General features: G+C 43.8%; 1 protein-coding gene across 1 annotated transcript in view; it reads right to left on the reverse strand.

Annotated features, from left to right (window-relative positions):
* Positions 1-22,053, reverse strand: part of Sgt1 (suppressor of G2 allele of skp1) — a 29,928-nt gene that overhangs the window by 5,173 nt on the left and 2,702 nt on the right. The window contains exons 6-9 of the mRNA XM_075689624.1: positions 17,967-18,075; positions 5,443-5,539; positions 3,406-3,513; positions 859-955 (exon numbers count right to left, since the gene is read on the reverse strand). Of these exons, the coding sequence (XP_075545739.1) occupies positions 859-955; positions 3,406-3,513; positions 5,443-5,539; positions 17,967-18,075 (411 nt within the window). The remainder of the gene's footprint in view (positions 1-858; positions 956-3,405; positions 3,514-5,442; positions 5,540-17,966; positions 18,076-22,053) is intronic.

Below are 22,053 nucleotides of genomic sequence, written 5' to 3' on the forward strand. Positions count from 1 at the left end.
TGTTCCTCGGCTTTCCGAGTGCTTTGAACCACTGCAAAGAGTTTCAATAACTTGGCATCAAGCGACAACTTTCGTCATCAGCTACTGATGAGCCAACACTGCCATGACTAGCCGGCAGAGGTGTGGGCGGCATGCCGTTGCAGAAGTTTGTCCTTGGCATGTTTGTACCCGTAGACAAGTAAGGTGAAATCGCACTCACAGACTGCATTAAGGGTAGTGCGCTTGAAGAACAGTTTGGGTTCAGACAATCAGCCGCGGTAACTACTGCAAACTCTTACCAAGTTTGCATGTGCAAGTACAGGTAGTAATGTAGAAAGCTTGCGCGAAAACAGCCTAAACACTCCAAAATGACAGCTTTGCGAAGTCAAGGTCCTACGTGCTGTATCGGCACTTGGCAACAAGCGGATGCTGCACGCACCCACGCCTCAACTGTCGCAAAGTTTCAAATAAGTGTTTTGAATAAAGCACTGCATAAAGCAAAATCCTCGAAATTATTTTTTGGTCACGCTATTAGTTGTAAAACAATGTACATTCTGCACACATACTGAAGAGCGATAAGGCGCACATGTTTGGAGCAGTACGTGCACCACTGACAAGCAGTCAGCCGGTGGAGCAAAGGATTCTCAGATGCCTAGGTGGTCTAGGCAACCCACATGTGCATATATGCAATGCATGCTGCCTCATCTGTCACCTCACTGGCTTAGTTTAAATTATTTTTGCGGCTTGCTTTATTATGTTCTCCCAGTGCTTATTTTTTTTTCTCTATAATTTCATTAAATATATCAACAAGATCCTACTATATTGTGTATTAAACAGATTATGACCTGTTGCATAAACAGTAACAGAAGAAACACTTGCCAGAAAACATCATGGAAGCAGGTACATCAGGTGCACTGCTGTCGAACTCTAAGCTTGTCCACTTGATACCTTCTTGCTTCTTAGCCTTGATTTCAATCTGCATTCAAAATGGGTATATGTTAGTTATCGGGGGCAAAGGAGATCAGATTGTGGGAAAAGAAACAGTTGTGAACAAATGTGGAACAATTGTGGGCAAAGAAACAGTTGATTGTGGGAAACCACTCATTTTGACATCTACAATGCCTGACGTACACTGTATGAAAACTTTACAGACGCAGACCAATTCTGCTGACCTCGTGGAGAAAAAAAAAGTTTAATAAATGAACAGTCCGAAAAACTCGTTAACCCAAAAAGTAAAACTTATTAAGCTTAGAGTGGCTTAAAAAAATCTATTAATGCCCTGCCTCATACTACACTTGGTGGTAGTCAGATTTCCTTGGCCTTGTGCAAGAGTGAAGTCTCCACATGCAGTCAACAAGAGTGTCACTGCAGTGGCAATCTCTGATGGTGGAGAAGAGTGGGCATGACCTCCAAGACGGGAGGATGGCGTGCGCCCCTGCCAACCTTGGAGGCTATAGAGCAGACCACTTAAAGCCAAGCCTGGCCAAACCAGCGAAAAATACAACATGGCAGCCTCCAAGACCGAGGAGTGTGGCTCTGAATAGGCGATTTAGCCCGGTCGAACCTTGGGGCCTATATTTGTCCAAAAAACAATTGGTTGCAAAAAGGCATTGGCTTTATGGGAACCCCGACAGTGAATTTATTAAGTCCGGAATATCGAAGAAGTCCAAATTTTCGGAGTCGAAAAATTCATCGGCTACTGTAGCTGAAAATTCACTCAGTTCACACAGACAGCAATAGACGAGCTCAAGATTGTGCAAAAACAGCAAAGTATGCATAGTCATCTTTTGTCATTTCTGTCACAGTGCCACCATCTAGGTATTGTTTGAAAGCTCCAAATTTCGCCTTTCTATTGCAATTTCGCCTTTTCACATGCAATAACAACAAAGGAGAAGCACAAATAACAAAAGTCTGGGACCTGCTTGGCAAAGTGCAAGATGTGTGCCTGCCTAATAGATTGGTGTGTGAACATACAGGCGGAACAGTGTCCGCAGTTTATGGACGTGGGACAGACATGTCTCTGACAGCCAAAAGTGAAACAATCATTCTACAGCGAAGGTTGAGCCTTTGTTATAAAAAATTGAGCACTTTTATGTACATGGTTACAAGGGCTAATTGCAAAGCTTTGCTAAACCAGTATTTTGTTATTTAGGCTACGTAGCAACACGTTTCATGGCCAAGAAAATAGATGTGTCCAGTGGGCCTCATGTTGGGCATACCGCCTGGTGAAATTGCACTGCGTGGGGCTGAAGAGGGGCTTGTGTGGTAAGAAAAATGCCCAAATGCTGCCAGATGAGAAACAGCATCCTTGTGAGTGGGCAAACTTTTGAGCCTAAGCATTGTAATCTTGGTATATTTTCGTGTCGGTCAACAGTTCCCAAAATTTGGTGGCCTATTTTCTAGAGCGTGTATCACCTTGCCTGATTAAAGCATAGCATGGTAATGGATGGATGGATTATTATGCTACTGTATTATTTGCAATAGCAATTACAGTTAAACCTCAATAAACTAACTTCACTATAACAAAATTCTCGATATAACGAGGTATTTAACTTTTCATAACCGCTTGTCAAGGCATGAATTTTTTTATGATGTTCCTGGTATAACCGACACTACCGAATGTACTCAATGCAGGAATTGTTTGAGTTTCTCAAGCTGGCAAAGCAGTAGTTTTGTTTTGCAGTCCTTTTGCTTTGAAATGTTTTCCTACCAGTCCTCCACAAACAATACACAAAGTGGCATGTCTCATTGTACCTGCTTTTTCGCTATAGCATATGGCAGACCAACACTTTCAACACTAGGCTCCTATCATCTGCAAAGCACGTGGTAAGTGTGTCTAATTGCCTCAATAATGGTGCACCGAGTTGCATAACCATGCACCCATTTAAAACATTTGGTTAACCGACAAAAATATTTTCTCTTGCAGTTGCATTTGTACGACTACAGAAATTCATTTAACACTGTAGGTGAATTAAATATTCCGTTTTATTCTAGGTCTAGAATCCACATATACCTATACAAAATTTGTGGCCAAGCCCACATCTTTTCTGGAGACAAGAATGTCAGAACAGTTTTTATGTTTTTAAAATGCTAAACAGACATCTGCAAGTACGGCTCATGCTTATGATAATAAAATTTGCTACCTCTTAAAAATAAGTTTAGAGACTTCACATTTACACTAATTGTCAAAAATAGGTTGCTGTGGATATATAAACTTGATTATATTGTACACATGAGCACCAGCTTGCAACACAAGAAACTTATCTGTGTAATTAGAACCACATTGCACAAACTGGTCTGGTGACAGAAAAAAAAGCAACGAGCAATTACTACTCTCTGCAACACCCACAGATCAGCTAACACTTCAAGGAGCCCAGTGGCACTAGCAAAAAGTGAAATCCCATTGGCAAGCAAGATTTGCCTCACCTTGGTGGAGTAGCATTTGTAAGTAGTCTGCTCTGCAACGATGGGGTGTGCAAGATTCAGAGAAAGCTCGTAAGCATCTCCAGAAGGAAGCTTCGCCGTGAATGAAATCTGCAGAACACAGGTACAAGATTCACAAAGCCAAATGAAAACCTCTTTGGATTAGCATGTGATTGATGCAAGATTAAAGGGAAATTACAGAGGAACACTAAAATCAGTATAGACTGATAAAGTAATGCTTCAGTACTATTTTAGTTATTTCACAGTTGTAGGCTGGTTCGTAGAACAGGAAATGAAGCTTCAAGTGTCATTTTTAAAAATTTTGAGCCCAAACCACAGAACAGGTATATGCGAGTGTGACAGCACAGGTTTGAAAATTTCATATTTGGGACATTGGCACAGCTTAAGTTCTTGAAACTTGCCTCCTCTAGAATACAATTTAGTCCGTCGTAAGAAATAAGAATAGTCCGTCGTAATAAGAAATAGGCTTGAACAGACATCAAAACCCATGACATTGCAGCAGTCTGGTGTGGGAACTTTCGAGGCAATGGTGCCACCTGTTTTCCATTCTTGCTTCTTTTCTGGTTCACCAAGCCTCACAGATCACCAAGTTCACAGAGCGGCTTGACTGGTATTGCAGAAGCAAAACTTATTCTCTCCAGTCTGCCTTTAAAAAGCATCTGACAAGGCTTTGCAGGCCTACAATTATCATGTAGGCAACGCTGAGAATGCTACAACATAAAGAGGGAAGTAATAACCTGAAGTTGTGGCAGAATGACCCAAGGCCTTACAGACCCCTTTGACTACGCTGTCACAAAGACATGTCTCGCGTCTCTCATCACGGACTGGCTGTGACATGTGCGTCCAGTGTTTTGGGTGTCCAAAGCTTTATTAAAGTAAAACAAGATCGCTTAGGCTGCTAAGTTCCCACCATATACTGAAGAGACCGACAGATTTACAGGCGATTTTTTTTTCCTCTTCCCAGGCAGTAGTGCATTACAGGCCTCATGCTTACAAGCACAAAGGGCACAGATACTGCTGCCAGAGAACATCCTAATATGGCCATTTATTGATTCCAAAAACTTGAGCCTTGTTCTGCCCATTCAGACTTTCTGTAGGAACAATGAGAAAGCTTTACAGCATCTGCTTCAATTCATGTAGTCCAGGTGGCATTGCTTATCTATGCCTCCAGACATTAAGCACTGAAATCAAGGAAACCAACTGGATTTAAGCTTTTTCACTGCAGTCAGTATACCTTCGACTTTTTAACATGCCAACGCTATTTAGCTTTTTAACTGTGAGAAAAAACAAAATGCCATTTTTTTGTTTTTCTTGGAAGCATGAGCTGACCTTGATAAAGTCAATTTTTAGTTAAGCGCATGAACGTTTAGTATATTTGCAACAGAATTTCTACATACTCCCTCAAGCCAGAATCCCTCCATCATGAAAGGTAGGCGTAAAGGATATTTTACTACGAAACATGAAAAATTGAGACTAATTTAGGACTTGATTTCAGGACTGAAGGTAGTCAGCACTTATTGCGTGCATCTTCAGTGGGTGTCCTCCAACTAGCATTACAGTACTTATCTGATACGATTTCTGGTAACAGATAAGCTTTCAGGAAAATGAGAAACAGCAACACTGACACCGCCTACTGCATATAAGCAAACCATAACTGGTGTTACACTCAGGATTCTTAAACATGTAAACGGCAATACGTTGGGTAATGGCTTTGCAATCTTTTTCATTTTCAGTAGGGCACCAAGGTTGTCATGAACTAAAGACTGGCAATTGATTATGGTGATCCCCTGGTTCAGGACCTCAACAATTACCATGCACATACATTACAATGAGAGTGTCTTATTGTATAGAGAACTACCACATTCACTGAATACCCCACAGATGAGTGCAGATGCCATCAGGTAACTTAGTACACAGAACTTGGGTATCAAGTCTGTTGGAAAGCAACTTGCTGAATGTAAAATGCAGCATCACCATTAGTTCACGCATCAGGCAGCACAAGAGAGAAAGTCTACTTGCCGTTGTGTCCGTGAAGTTTGCCTTTATGTCCTCTGGTTTCTGGTTCTTGAGCAGTATTGTGATTGTGACGTGGCTCTCTGTTTGGTACCATTCATGGCTGCAAATGTGAGACAAGTCAATGAAACCAATAAGCAATTTTTAAGAACTAACCATTTCTTTCATCACTTTTCATTTTTCAGTGCATAAGAAAGCTTACCCTCAAATTTACTTAAATGTCCAGCAGTTAGTTTTAGACATTTTGCATGTTTTTCAATTAAATTTCATCCATGGACTGCAATCAGGGTTCGTACAGACTCAAAAGGGGAAAATTGAAGGATATTCAAGGAATTTCAAGGCCCAGTTGGAGTATATTCAAGGACTCAACACAATGCTACATGCATCACTTTTCAATATCATGTGCAAATTTTACTGAACGAACTCTGAAAAAAAAAAAAAGTTTCAAGGAACAGATTGTGTTGCACTAAACCAACATAATGTATGTTCAGTCTTGAAAAACACCCTGCAGTGCATTGCACCAATGTCCAACAGCAACCCATTCTGCAGAAGTGCTAATGGCAACTTAAGGGGAGCTCCTGCTGCTTTTCCTAAATCTTCTGGTTGAGGCTACACAGTTTCTAAGTCTTGCTTCGTGCAGCCTTCCTCAGCCTATTTGATCTGACCACATACTTCAGATCATTAGCTGCTTCTGCCTTTTCGGCATACGTATCCGCTGAAGCCTGGAGGTCAGCTATCGCTGCCTCGAGGTTCTTTCTTTTTCATTGCGTCATTTCTGCAAGGCCTGCATCTTGCACGGTGTTCACTCGTATCTGGTGCAATCCCGTCTTTGCAAGCGTCGCTGTGAAGCCACACGCCTTGAAATTTGCTTTTCCCAGGCATTTGGTTTGTATTCAGATGTTTCAGCTGCAACAAGTCTGGTGCAGAAGCGACGACACAATGCAATGCCGTAAACCACCATAACAAAGCGCCAAAATCGGATTGGATTGAATCGGCTCAAGTTGGCTTCAGAGCCGAGTGGCTCCAATGTGGCTAATCATCATGAAACATTGGCTATATTAGCACAAACTGATTTTTTACGCCTGAAATGCATATATTGAAACACTATACTGAAAATAGAAATATTTTAACTGAGTTTATTTTTATTAATAGCCATTTGCATGTACTACGCTAGGAATTCAAGGATTTTCAAGGAGCAGCAAAAAGTCCAGGATTTTCAAGGGCCTTGAAAATGAAATATTCAAATTCAATGGTATTCAAGGTCTTCAAGGACCTGTGCGCACCCTGTGCAATTTAAGGTACATGACACTGGTACCAATGATGCACAGATTAATAACTAAGAGAACAGAAACAAATGCAATCTTCACAGCAGAAATCTATTACCAGGTGCAACTGTAAGTAACCTCATTAACCCCATTCAGTTCATAACAAGCCACTACAATAACGAATAGTTAGATTTTCAGGTTTTGCACACCGAAAGTCCAATTTGGTTACGAGGCACACTGTGGGGGACTCAAGAAGTCTCTTGACAACCAGGGGTTCTTTCTTACACAACTATATTGAAGTACACAAGCACTTTTTCATTTCATCCCCACTGAATGTGGTCGGTATCAAATGCACAAAATTGAATGTAGCAGTGGACTGCCATAGCCACTAAGCTGCCATGGTGGGTGCAATAGGTAACAGTCAAGTAAAAAAAAAAAAAAGTTCAGCAGAGACACTTAAGGAAGTATGGTAGGGTAAATGGTACATGTTCGTTTTAATGTAATACTTTAGAAACGGCAGCAGATATTCGCATCAAATTTCACGCGCTTAAAAAAGATGCTCTTGGGTGCAACATGAGACACTGTCTAGATGATTTGCCTTTCCTGTGGCCCGCTCCCAAATTTTAAGGTGTGTTTATTGTACCTTTTCTCTGCAACCATGCAAAGGAACGTGATGATATTACACAGTGTTATTGTAAATACCCATAGGTTACATCTGAACTAAAGAGATATCATATCCTCTTTGGATTATGTACCCAAAAAGAATAATATCACTGTATGCAGAGAGACCCTAGGGGGGGGGGTTGCAGTGTATTTTCTAGTGTTACCATTCATATCAGAAATTTTTTAGTTCAGAGTATTTATGATTGGTTGTATATGTGTATAAAGTTTCACTGGTATGGGATGAATACTTTCAGAGAAAAGGTACATTGAATTTGAGGAATTCCTAAAAAACACTATTTGAGAAAAATGAAGTTATGTTCATATACAGCTTCTGGATGCTAAATATGCCCCAGGAGAATACATGTCACTGCTGACTTTGTTGTAGGTGTCTCGAAAACCCTTAGTGTTCCTTTTTATCAGTCATCCTTCCTTGCTCTCGGCAGTCAGAATTTTGCCCTGTCAACACTCTCTTTGTCCATCCTGTTGAGGGCAATATTACAAAACACATCTGGAACAATACAAAGGGCCTCCAGAACTGTTTTTCGTGCAGAATTACTGTCATTGTAGTAGGCTAGAGCATTGCTAGTTGCTGTATTCAAGGTGCAAGCACTGACATTTTGTCTTAGGGCAGCGACCCACTGGTGTTCTGTGTTCGTCCATGAAGACATTTGCTGAGAAGACCGATTACCTTTGCAAGTTCTCTTTCTGCTTTATTTTCTAGGCAATTTTTCTGGGGAAGCAAAATGTTTGGAACTAAACAGAGGCGATGATGACCGCAATAGTCGGTGCGACAACAAAGACAAAAGACGCTACAACAGCACCACTAGTGGCACATCTGCTATAAAAGGAAATATTTTCAAGAATATATGATCTTGACCTTATAGTTGTGCAGAAACCCACAAGGTGGAGAGAAGTAATTAATTAAGAAAAAAAGACATCCACACAATCGTAGCAGTTGCTGCAAACGAAACCCATAAGGGTTCCTCGAAAGGAAAGCCTCACAGTTGAATAAAAATTCGTCCTGGACTTGAACCCAGGACCACCGCCATTCCGGGGCAGCCGCTCTACCATCTGAGCTAACCAGATGCAGAGCAGATGGCAGGGCGAAGTCGAATTTATCAACTCGAAGCAAAGGCAAGAGTGACGTAATAGTTCTTTTCTACAAAGGACTATTCCGTCAAACTTGCTTCGTGTTGACAAATTCCACTTCCTCCTGCTATCTGCTAGCCGCTTGAGCCACAAGAAGTTGACCCATGAGCAATATGAAAGGGAAGAAGCCGCAGAGCTTCCCCAAAAGCACAAAGGACCACAATGAGGCTTTGTGTTCTGGTTATGAATGTGGCCAAACAACGCAAGAAAGCACTCTGCGTGAACAGTGCTGAATTGAAACAGACACTGAAGACACCAGAAGTGACAAGATTGGTTTGAGTGCAGAAAGCCCCGTCAGTCCGAAGTGTTGAACAGAACGAATGCCGACAGTGCCAGGCTATCTGGAAGGTCAACTTGTGACAGTTTTCAGAGATTCAGGTTACGACACTGCAATCTTAAAACACGTACCTGTTCCATCTGAAAAGCTTCTTGGGAAAATGCGGAATGTTTATTAGACAGTTCCGCTTAATAACTTCCAGAAGCAGAAGTTGATACTGACTGCTCGCTCTTCAGGGGCATGGTACTTGTGCATGGAGCAGCCACTGTATGACATGTTGGGCAATATCAACAGCATCTGCCCCTCTCTTGAGTTGCATGGAAGTGAAGCCATGCTAAAGCCTGAAGAACGCACAGATGGCTGCCTACAATGCAAGAACAACACCGATCCTGTTTGCCACGATGATGTGGCGGCTGTATCACAATCTGGTGGCAAAGAATCACCAAAGCTGCCAGTAGTCATGCCAAGCCTGTTGGACGTCGCTTCCAAAAGATTGGCGACAATGCAAAAGGATGATCGAAGCCTCAGTGGTTGCTTCGACACAATTGACCACTGCCACACTCATTATCAATGAACTTCTCTACCGGCGTTACACGTCTGCAACACAGAGAAGTGGAAGAGTTCCTTGTTCTGAACGGCCTTCGAGCATCCGTCCTGAAGATTGCACACGAAGGCATACTTTCCAGTCACCAAGGGACAAAGGACAGTGCATAAGGTTTTGGAAGAATTCTACTGGCCTGGTGTAGAAGCAGAAGTCACGCTGTTTGTGAAGTCTTGCGAGATTTGCCAGAGGACCATCCCAAAACATGTTGTAGGGCATGTACCGCTAAGAAACACTGATCATGAATACTCCTTTCCAATGTGGCGCTATTGATATCACTGGACCCCTGTCACCCACACCGGCCAGTGGTAACCGATATGTCATAACTATGGGGGCTTTGAAAACCAGTTATCCAGATGCAGTTACGTTGCCAAGCATCGCCACCAAAAGAATTGCTGAGGCATTGCTTGAGATGGTTTCCAGGGTCGAAATTCCACGAGAAATAACTGACCGAGGTACACAAATCAACTCTCAATTCATGGAAGAGTTAAGCTGCCTCCTGAACAGCTACCGACCACGTCTTGCCATCCAATGGCAAATGGTCTAGTGGAACACTTTAACGGAAGGTTGAAGCTAATGATCCGGAGGATGTAAGAAAGCCTGAAAAATTGGAACCGATACTTAGCCCCACTGTTATTACTGTGTGTTAACACTGTGTTACTAAGCCACAGACAAGCTTGGGTTTCTCGCCCTTTGATCTGCTATGTGGTCACTACGTATGAGGACTGATGGCAATCCTCAAGGAGGTATGGTCGGGAAGCCAACTGCATGACGAAATGAAAACAGTTATATATAACTAAGTTGTGGAGCTGCAAGAACGGTTATGCCAAACATGCAAACTTGCCCATGAGGTGCTTCGAAGGCGACCCAGAAGCAGTATTGTGACCAGAAGACTAAGGTTCAACACCTTGCCATGGGAGACAGAGACAACAACAATACTGACCTGGAAGGAACCTTTTACCATTATTGACAAGAGAAGCGACGTCGACTTCGTTGTAGACTTAAGAACACAAGCAGGTACCTTCCATATCAATCTTAAAAAAGTATGAGGAGTGGGAGCCATTGGCGCCGGCAGAACACCAAGTTGCTGCCGCGATCAACACCTGCGAAGGCGTTGAAAATAGCGGCCCTCAATTTGTTGTACTCAAGCAGACAGAAATGTACAAGAATGTAAAGATTGCCAAGGATTTGCCAGTAGAGCAAGACAATCAAGCAAAGGATACGATGCGTGCATTTCAAGACATTCTTGGATGTTCCTGGCAAGACTCGTGTCATTGAATGCCAACTAAGACTGACCATAGAAGTGCCAGTGCACTTTCGCCAATATCCAGCACCTTTTGCAGTTGAAAAGGCCATTGAACACAAAATACAGGAAATGCTGAAACAAAGCATCATTGAACCTTCACACCCACCGCAACAGTTGCCGGTAGTAGTAGTTAAGAAGAAACATGGCAGCATTCATCTGTGCATTGATTTCAGGTAACTAAATTATGTGCTCGCAGACAATGAACCAATTCCACAGGTTGACATGATGTTTGCCAAGCTAGGAAAGAGTCGCTATTTTTCAAAGTGATTTCACAAATGGATATTGGTAGGTACCAATGCAACCAGAGAGCAAGCAGATGATTGTGTTCGAGTCAGCATTGGGCCTATACCAGTTCCAATTCATGCCTTTCGGCATCAAGACCGCACCAGCCGTCCTTACATGGCTGATGAGGAAGGTAGTGCACGACATCCCCAATATTTACCACTATTTTGACGTGCTAGTTTCTACCGAAACAGAGGAGAGAAATTCATACTCGACGTTTTTTCCAACAAGTGAAGAATGTTGGCCTGACCATCAAAGCCTCAAAAAGTGAAGTTGGATTCACTTCTGTGAAGTTTCTAGGGCATGGTGTAGGCCATGGTGCCTTACGTTTACAGACAGACACTTAAGAAAATAGAAGCCGCCACGAGATCCGCTAAAAGGAGGTTTGCTCATTTCTTGGCCTTACCGGTCAGCGAGACTTTGTGCCAAATTATTCCGAAGTATCAGCACCCCTCACAGAACCGACTCACAAGTGGGCACCCAGCTAGCTCACATGGGAGACGTGCCATCAGGAAGCCTTAGAGAAACTGACACATGCTTTCTGCACAGCCCAGATTCAGAGCAGCCATCTGTACTATGTACAAACACCTCATCAACAAGCCTGGGAGCTGTTCTACTACAACATCACGACAGGGCCTTACAATTGGTTGCATGTGCAAGCCGGAAGCTACTACCCAGAGAGTAGCTACTCCACCATAGAACAGGAAGGCCTCACCTTTTTATGGGCCATCCAAAAATTCCACGTGTTCCTCTATGGAAAGCGTTTAGTTTTGCAAACCGACCACAACCCACTTTCGTACATTAATTCCGCTAAGCATGTCAACAAAAAAGAGCTTCGCTGGAGTTTGCTAGTCATGAAGTACGACTTCACTGTAGAGTATATCAAAGGTAGTGATAACACTGTCGCCGACTACCTAAGCGAGTCTCTGAGCTCTCAAATACGAAACAGACTTGTTTCTGTATGTGCCGATGTTACTGCTTCTGTGAATCGTGCGCGTGTGCTTTAGAAATGTGGGAACAGTGCAAAAGACAACTTTCATATGCGTGCGATAAGTGCACTTTCTGCAAGCCCACTTCTTAGGGCAAAGTTCTTGGGTGAGAGGTAGTGTGGTGAGAAACGACGACATTGACTACCTGTGCAGTGTCACGGACAAAAAGAGGATGAGGTAGCAGGCTCGAGCACAGCAGAGGCAGGAGAAAGAAGACTGGTTTGACACGGTGTTCGAGGAGCTGAGGTACACCGAGAGGGCTGCCCGGGTGAACTGCTAGGCAACCTCCTGACCGTTCACGCTCCTGTGGGTGTCTGTGTCCAGTGCGGCTACCACCGGTCACCAACTGTTCTCGGCCAGTACTGCTCCTGGTCAATCGAATCTCTCACTGTTCCTGAACGTTCAGGCTGCCACCACTGCTTACCCAGCACTTCGGCAAGTCGACATGCCACATTCTGCTCAGCGACCAAATCGTCCTGTCACAGGCACATCCTACTGAAGATTACGAGGACATAAGCACGAGCAAGAACTTGTAGCGCAGGGACTTTGCATGCATGTGCAGCATGTATTTTAGTTACCGTGAGACGTGTGCACCGTTCTGTTTCTACAACGTACGATAGAGTGCTTAGTCCTAATATATGTTAGTTACCAACCTAAACGTCCACGGCTCCATCCTTCACAGCACATCAACAAAGATGACTGTCCGCAATCTTTACACTACACTGCACCACTGCAAGGCACCGACGCACTTTCTGGTTGGCACTTGCAGAGTATTAGGAAAAAATTTGGCAGCTGTACTATATCAACGCTATATAGTACAACTGAAATTACTAGCCAAATCAGTTGGTCAAGCTGATCAGAAGTGATAAGCATCGCAAATTGAGATGGAACAGAAACAAGGGTGCTTTTTTGTGCTGTCCTTGCAGGAATAGATGGAATAGCACCTGTGTTGTGCGATTTGTGCGTCTGAGTACTTCCTTGTCCTGCACTTTCACAAATTGTTTACATGACCGGGCTGCCAAATAGTAATAAAATTTGCCGTATGCACTTCTTGAAACTGCTAAGTGATCGCGAAAAAGGCGTGTGGAGCAGCTGTGCCCACACAATCATGCCATCACCATAATATAGTCGAGCCCAAATATAACGGCCCCACTTACGATGAACTTTCGCTAAAAACAAGCCGCACGACCGTCAAAATATACATTTTAATGGCATAAAATAGCATGTATAACGAACATCTTAGAGCCCTGCCGATCGGCTACAGCGAACGCACAATGTAAACTTGCCACCCCGATGCAAAATAATGACCGCCGACCCTTTCGTGCGTGCGCGCCGTTTTCCCAAGCCTCCTCTGAGGCTAACTCTGTTTCGTGCCTCCCAACTCTCTCCCTGCCATCATGCGCTGCCCAAAGGTGTTGGCAGGTGATGACCAAGATCGCCCTCCCATCTATTTTCCCCTCCTCATTCTTGCACTTCCTCGCTGCCTTGATTGTGCGCTACGGCATTGCCTAAAGTTAAGAAATTTTGTTTTCTGGCTGTTACCACGAAGCAGGCCTCTCCACACTAGACTCCATGCTTCCTCGCTTCATTCTAGTCTGGCCAGAGTTTCAATTCATGATGGCGGACGGAAAGGCCATGCCTGCAGCGGTCACAAAACGAAAAGCACTAACATGGCAACGAAGCAAGCAATTTTGAAGTGTCTCAAGGTGCTGAAAACTGCGAGTTGGTGAAGTATATGTGTCTAAATCAGCCATCTCGATGATTATAAAGAACAAGAAAAGATCGCCAGCTCTGCCACCGACTGAACAGAAAGCGCCTGCGGAAGGCCCCCTATGCGGAAGAGGACGCGCTGCTTAAAGCTACACGGAGCAGGACATGTAGAACAGACAAACCTGCGTTGTTTTACCAGATGCTACCGGACAAGATGCACGCAATGAAAGGCGACTCATGTGCTGGCGGCAAGCACAGTAAAGGGCATGTCACAGTACTTCTGTGCATTAATATGGATGGCAACGACTGGCGTGTCCCCTTTGTGATCGGAAAAATCAAAGTAGCTGTGTTGCTTTCGGAGCTGTATACCTGTGTGCCACAGGCACAATACTAAGGCATGGATGACGCGCAATTGATTTGCAGAGTGGCTGGGCGAGTGACTGCGACATGCAGAAGCAAGGAAGGCACGTGTTCTTCGTGCTTGACAACTGCTCAGTGCACAATGTGCGAACTTCTGACAGCAGTTTCTCTACTTTTCCTGCCACCAAATACCGCTTCGAAAGTGCAGCCGATTGATTTGGACATAATACATGCATTTAAGGCATCATATAGGCACCACATTGTGGAGCGCTTGCCCATTGCTGCTAACCGCCCAGCTGCCAACGTGCTGCTTCGAGTTCCACTGTATTCAGCCGTTGAGATGGCAAAGTGGCCTGGGCAGAGGTGACGGATGCTTGCGTGCAGAACCGTTTCCACAAGGCCAGCATCGTCGATGCAGTGCCTGGTGCCAAGCCTGATGCTTCTGAAGGAGATAGGTCCAGCAGCGATTTGTGGCAGCACGTTGTAGACTCCGACATGGGGGGCTACGACACTGATTAGGATTACTTTATTTCTGCTGATGAAGATGCTGATATTGCGGAACCGTGCACAGACGAGGGCATTGCTTGCATAGTGCGGGTGGAGAGTGACGCAGAGGAATCTGATGACAATGAAACTTTGGAGCCAGCACCCATAAGCGTGCCTGTAGCAATGATCTACAAAGAGAGCCTCAGACAAATTTATGTCAAGGGCCTCGGCGAAGAGCACGCTTCTGCTTTAAATAAGCTGGAGACTGCCCTCATCGGATCTACACTGCAGAAACAAACGAGCATCACGAACTTCCTTGCAAATAAATTTTGTGTTTCGACTTGCCACTTTTTCTTTCTAAGCTATCGTCCACTTATTACGAACTTCGGGGTATAATAAACAGATGACCCTTAACGCTCAGGTTCATTATAAGCGGGCTTGACTAATAAAATTCCTAAACTACAAGCACCAGATATGAAGCACTATCAAAGGTGTGAAGATACTATGGATGGATCGCAAAATGGGTAAAAATGTAATATACTATGAAGAAATCATTTATCACGGAAGTGCACAAAGTGACAAGGCATTAATACAACAAAAAGTGCATTTCAGCCAACTAGTCATATTGCAATATGCATGCCACCAATTTTTTTGTGCCTGTTCATTATTTGGACTTTCCTGCGGCAGTTCTGCATTATCCTAGACACCGGCGCATCCAGAAAGAGGGTTTCCTGAGCCTTGCTCGAGACATGCTTGTACTCCTGTGCCAACGAAGTTGAATGTAAAGCCTCTCATCCATTTTTACTGCATTTTTACAGTGAAGCTGTATATGGCTAGGGCATTTCTGTACATTGTCCGCGAACTAGCCCGTTGGTGCCCTTCAGGGCAACCGTGAATACACGCTTGTGCCACTGCTCATGCGTTCCTAGTCTCCTTCCACATCTGGCTCCGTTGCCGCTCATTGCTTAACCCTTTGCAGTCCGTTGTCGGGTCCCTCCTGCCAACGCAACACGGCCGCAGCAGTCCGCTGTCAGCCACTGCCCGACAAGCTTTTTCATGGTTGAATTGCGCACATGTTTGCTCATTATGCATGATGCGGCATCTTTTAAGGAGTAAGTTAACTTCTTTTATTTGAGCTTTGCTTTTTTTATATACTAAATGGCAGTGCTTGTGTAATTAAATAATCAAGTGCTATGTAGGCTTAGCTATGTTTCCGCGCCGCTTGCAGCAAAGCATCGCCGTCTTCTTGCCGAGTGTCTTCTACGGCGTTAATTCTGTAGCTTTTAGTGGAAGTGAAGAAGATTTTAGTGGGGAAGAGAACTATGGGTGCCTTTCCATACACTGAGCAAGTACCACTGAAACACTTGGGGACAAAAAGCAATTGCAAAAAGCATCCTGTGAGTTTTTTTTCACAGCTGTTTCCATTCGTGTCCAAAACCGACAAAATAGTTTAGGAGCGGAACGACCACAAAGGGGGTAAAAGTTTTGGACCTCAAAGGGTTAATTAAGAGTGTACGAGTCATTTATTGGCAAGGAGAAACCATCATCATCTACCAAGTCGACGGCTACAGCGGCATCACGTGCATCCGCCGAGTCGATTTGCGAGCCGATTGAGTTGCTATATATGCACGGAACGACGTAGCTGCAGTCATCGTGCCGTACGACATTTCATCCAACCCCCTAACTATAAAGCGCAGCATTTTGAGCCGACGTGTGCGCTATGAAGTCTGATGGCGAAATGGCTTTTGCAACCGTGTACGCTCAACCTAGCTCTTCCAAGCACGACATAAAGGACTTTATGAACAACCACTTTGGATGGCTGCTCAATCCAACTGAAGACTCAAACTGCAGCTCTTGTCAGTGGAGGCTTCAACATGGACATGTGGCCAGATGGCTATTGGCTGCCCTAATTTTGTGCAAACATAAGGCACTCGTGTTTGGACTTTACCTGCGCCAAGAACCTGTCCAACATAATCACCGACCCCTTGGCCATCTCCATTAGCTACCACAAAGCTATAGTAACTCATGAAATAATAAACACCAAAATATTGATGCATCTGTGTTGTACATTATACCATCCATACAGCTTCGCTGGTCATCCACCTTCACAGAGTAGAATGGCTTCAGATTTTTATTTGTTTTTTTTTGTCTGCCTGACTATTTGGGGCAAGTGCGTGTCAGTACAGGTATGGCACAATTTCTGCAAAAGACGATTTAGCACATAACATTTCTTTCATGGCGCAGTTGAGTGCAATTGGCACAGCACTTGCATCACTGCTATGGTTGTCTTGCCGAAAGCTTTAGATAACAAAACAGCGGAGAGAAGGCGAGAACGTTACTGTGAGTTATAAGAGCGACAGCAGAGGGCTAAGCATGCCCCATGATCAATGCGGAGACGTGAAAGTGCATAGTGACAAATGAAAATTGCCAATGAGGAGCATGCAGGTTGTTCAGCAACAGCCATTCCAATGCATGACAGACTCGTTTTTGGATTGTAATGAAAAATTCCTAGCCTGCACACTCATGATGCCCTTGGCTCACATGAGCAGGTTGCATTAAAGGAGGAAATAAATATTTGACAATTTGTTGTACTTTGTGGAATTCTTGCACCACCATACCACCTAAACGAGTTGGCAGCTATGTGATAAAAGTAAAAAAAAGCATCAAGATGCAATATTTTAGTACCTGTGTGACGGTAGCAAAGTCTTTAAATTTATAAATAAGGAACTAACAAAGGTGAACACACCGCGAGGTCATGACACATTCAGTGGGCTGCCGCACATCATTTTGAACAAATGCTGTGCAAGAATATCTACATGAATTCTGCATGAATCTACACGAATATCTAAATGCCCATTTAGAACTTTTAAAGCTTTAGAAACAAGTCATCAGCCAATTTTATGCCCACTGCGGGACGAAGGCCTCTCCAAATTGGTTGCTAAATTTGGTCTCCTAAACCCCAGGAATGACTGGGGCCAGCATCCTGCACTCCGATTCCTTACAATAGGTACGTGGAACCAAGGTCTGCATGCACAGTGGGATGAGGTCCTCCAGTGACCTAGACATTTTCAAATTGCTATCTGAACATAAACACAGGACACAGCATTTGTCACATCTCAATAGTAAAGAAACCCGAGACGAGCTATCGCATGTTCACTTTCACTACTGAATATGAGGTTGTGCATTTATGCAATATGTACACTGACATTGTTGACCAAGCTGAAAATATTAAAACAACTCGCGGGTTAGGTGTGCAATAGAGAAAAGCAAGTAATTAATGTGGTTTCATTGTGTTGTATTACTTCAGATACTCTTTTTTTACATGGAAACTGCTACTTCTGCTGTGGCAGCAACTGAAGGCCTTAAAAACGTAAGGAAAATTGTCTTTTTGCCTTGCCTTGTGGGCAAATTTTGTAATGCTCAAATGAGAACAGCGACTCACCGAATCTTTGCAGGTGCAGGTGGAACCACAACAGTTTCCTTGGCTTTCTCAAGGAGTTTGATCTCTTCCTTGCACTTGTCAATCCATACAGCAAACTCCGAATCAGCACCTATAAGCCAATAAGATATGCGAACATGCGACTACAAAGTTTCCGGCCAATGGCAAAGCTTAACAGTAGGCTTCTATACGAGTTGAAAGCATACCTGCTGCAGTCACGATGGCAGCATTTGTCTTTGCCTAGCTGTTTACACGATGCAACTAAGCTAAGCCTATTTAATTGAGTTCGATCATACCGCTCCGAAAATTCGTTATCAATACCAATCCTCGGGGGTAAAACTGACATGCAGCCAGTGAGCGGCTTCTACTTTTGTCAGAATTCTCAGCGAGTGGTAGTGGATCAACTGCGCCCAGCACTCCGGTTTAACATCCATGGCTCCGACTGACCAGTCGAAATTTCAGATTTTTCTTAAACCTTGAGCATTCATTTATCACAGGGGCAAATATTTCAGTTTTCACAACTTGCACATCACTTTTCTGACTTTTCTACTGAGCTGTCGACAAAAATTTGGTGGAAAATCTGGCATCAAGAGGTACTATCACAGCAAAAAGTGCAATTTTGCGTTGATGCAATGCCACCATTTTGGAACCATCAAAAGGAGAGATCCGAGCTTCAGATAACTACAGTGCCGTACTCTGTTGTGCTGAAATAACAGAAAAAGTAAACAATGAAAGAACTTGTGTCCTGACTCATGACTGCTACCACAGGGACACAGGAAGTGCTCCTCACTGGCTGATTCAGATATTGGCAAGCTGTACATTTTTTTCACCTCTGCGAAGTCTGGTGATTATTGAAGGATGCATCACTGGCTCAAGTTTATTAATATGTCCAAATTTCAAAATTAGTGAACTTAGAATTGAAAATGGCGGGATGGTCATATCGAAAAAAAGAAAGGCTTAAGAAATTTAATTCAGTCAATTCCTTTCATCGCACAGAAGGCCTGGGTATGCGGGATTCGAAAATCTTTGCTGAAACAATGTCCGACACCGGACGCGGGACACCAGTGCCGGATTTTCTGCGACACAGGCTCATTGACGCTATCATGCTACATTTGGTATGTGGCCTGGTAAGGGGCCCTTTAACAATCATCATCACCATCAGCCTGGTTACGCCCACTGCAGGGCAAAGGCCTCTCCCATACTTCAATTCAACCCTGGTCATGTACTAATTGTGGCCATGCCTTGCCTGCAAACTTCTTAATCTCATCCCACCTAACTTTCTGCCGCCTCCTGCTACGCTTCCCTTCCCTTGGGATCCAGTCCGTAACCCTTAATGACCATCGGTTATCTTCCCTCTTTACATGTCCTGCCCATGCCCATTTCTTTTTCTTGATTTCAACTAAGATGTCATTAACTCGCGTTTGTTCCCTCACCCAATCTGCTCTTTTCTTATCCCTTAACGTTACACCTATCATTTTCCTTTCCATAGCTTGTTGCATCGTCCTCAATTTGAGTAGAACCCTTTTCGTAAGCCTCCAGGTTTCTGCCCCGTATGCGAGTACTGGTAAGACACAGCTATTATACACTTTTCTCTTGAGGGATAATGGCAACCTGCTGTTCATGATCTGAGAATGCCTGCCAAATGCACCCCAGCCCATTCTTATTCTTCTGATTATTTCCGTCTCATAATCCGGATCCGCCGTCACTACCTGCCCTAAGTAGATGTATTCCCTTACGACTTCCAGTGCCTCGCTGCCTATCGTAAATTGTTGTTCTCTTCCGAGACTATTAAGCATTACTTTAGTTTTCTGCAGATTAATTTTTAGACCCACTCTTCTGCTTTGCCTCCGAGTTACATTGCCCTGAGTTACTAAGCAAGGCAATATCAGCGAATCGCAAGTTACTAAGGTATTCTCCATTAACTTTTATCCCCAATTCTTCCCAATCCAGGTCTCTGAATACCTCCTGTAAACATGCTGTGAATAGCATTGGAGATATCGTATCTCCCTGCCTGACACCTTTCTTTATTGGGATTTTGTTGCTTTATGGAGGACTACGGTGGCTGTGGAGCCGCTATAGATATCTCAGTATTTTTACATACGGCTCGTCTACACCCTGATTCCGTAATGCCTCCATGACTGCTGAGGTTTTGACAGAATCAAACGCTTTCTCGTAATCAATGAAAGCTATATATATAAGGGTTGGTTATACTCCGCACATTTCTCTATCACCTGATTGATAGTGTGAATATGATCTATTGTTGAGTAGCCTTTATGGAATCCTGCCTGGTCCTTTGCTTGACAGAAGTCTAAGGTGTTCCTGATTCTATTTGCGATTACCTTAGTAAATAGTTTGTAGGCAACGGACATTAAGCTGATCGGTCTATAATTTTTCAAGTCTTTGGCGTCCCCTTTCTTATGGATTAGGATTATGTTAGCGTTCTTCCAAGATTCCGGTACGCTCGAGGTCACGAGGCATTGCGTATACAGGGTGCCAGTTTCTCTAGAACAATCTGTCCACCATCCTTTAACAAATTTGCTGTTACCTGATCCTCCCCAGCTGCCTTCCCCCTTTGCATTGCTCCCAAGGCTTTCTTTACTTCTTCCGGTGTTACCTTTGGGATTTCGAATTCCTCTAGGCTATTCTCTCTTCCATTATCGTCGTGGGTGCCACTGGTACTGTATAGATCTCCATAGAACTCCTCAGCCACTTGAACTATCTCATCCATATTAGTAATGATATTGCCGGCTTTGTCTCTTAACCCATACATCTGATTCTTGCCAATTCCTAGTTTTTTCTTCACTGTTTTTAGGCTTCCTCCGTTCCTGAGAGCATGTTCAATTCTATCCATATTATACTTCCTTATGTCAGCTGTCTTATGCTTGTTGATTAACTTCGAAAGTTCTGCCAGTTCTATTCTAGCTGTAGGGTTAGATGCTTTCATACATTGGCGTTTCTTGATCAAGAAACGCCCTTTAACAAGGCCAAACCTTAATGCTTATCTGCCATGTAGGTCTGGTTTCACGAATGGCGAGCGGTAGGTTGGTTGGCGGTCAACATATTTTCCCCTTTAAGGGGTCCCTGAAACATTTTGTACACGAAGACACAGGGCATCTTTCAAAGAAAGCTTTCTCAAATATTTCATGTCAGCACGCTATAATAACGCAGATTCCAGTGGTTAAACATTACCCTCCCCTCAAGCCAGGGTGCGCCCCTTCAACCTTTGCACCTTAATGGCCATCGGTATATATGGCCTCCAAGCGGCGACGAAAGAGTTGCCTACTTCTGGTTGATTTGAACCGAGTATCCTTGAGTCGCTTTCCTACAGCTTTTACTGTTAAGCTTGGGCTGCATAGAGCAAAACAAAGTTAAACTGCACACAGCAGATGCAGCCGCAATGGCACTATGCACAATGTTCTATAGTTATTTTCGAATGCTACATAAAGCAAGACAAAAATTGGAGGACACCTAAGCTTTGTTTTTAAGAATGGAATGCGATAGCATTTAAAGATCCCCGACTGCTGCTCACGCTTCCCGGCAAGTGCCGCTCACTTAAGAAATGTTTACTGGGGAACGCTAGCGGTAAACACAATGCACAGAGGAGAGCTTTCTGGTAGAAACGCGGCCTCTTGCACGGCCGCGGATGCAGGGAGGCGAGTGCCATCTGGATGGTGTTACAACAAGGCACCCTGCTGTATGAATGGTAGAAACACTGGAAAAGTGGTTTGCACTTGAGCTTCAGTGTAACAGAATTATCTTTTGTCATATATTCATGTTACAATTCAAGGCTATTACGTCTGTGTGTTGCAAGTTGTATGTTGCTATTTTTCTGACGCATTTTACTTTGAGAAATTCAATTAGTTCAGTAACACCTTCGCGTTATACGGGGAGGGGAGCCTGTGTGGTTGGTCGGAATTATTTTTTGCTCACAAGATTGTCAGCATTAGACGCAGGCGCCGGATTTATTGCGACACATGGCCTTTACAGCTTCCTTGCTACTCTAAAACGATAAATAAGAATGGAAATAGAGAAAAAAGAAAAGTACATCCAGCAGAAATCGAACCCACACTTTCTGAGTGGAAGGTGGAGA

This window comes from Dermacentor variabilis, chromosome 4 (assembly GCF_050947875.1).
Source record: "Dermacentor variabilis isolate Ectoservices chromosome 4, ASM5094787v1, whole genome shotgun sequence".
NCBI lineage: Eukaryota > Metazoa > Arthropoda > Arachnida > Ixodida > Ixodidae > Dermacentor > Dermacentor variabilis.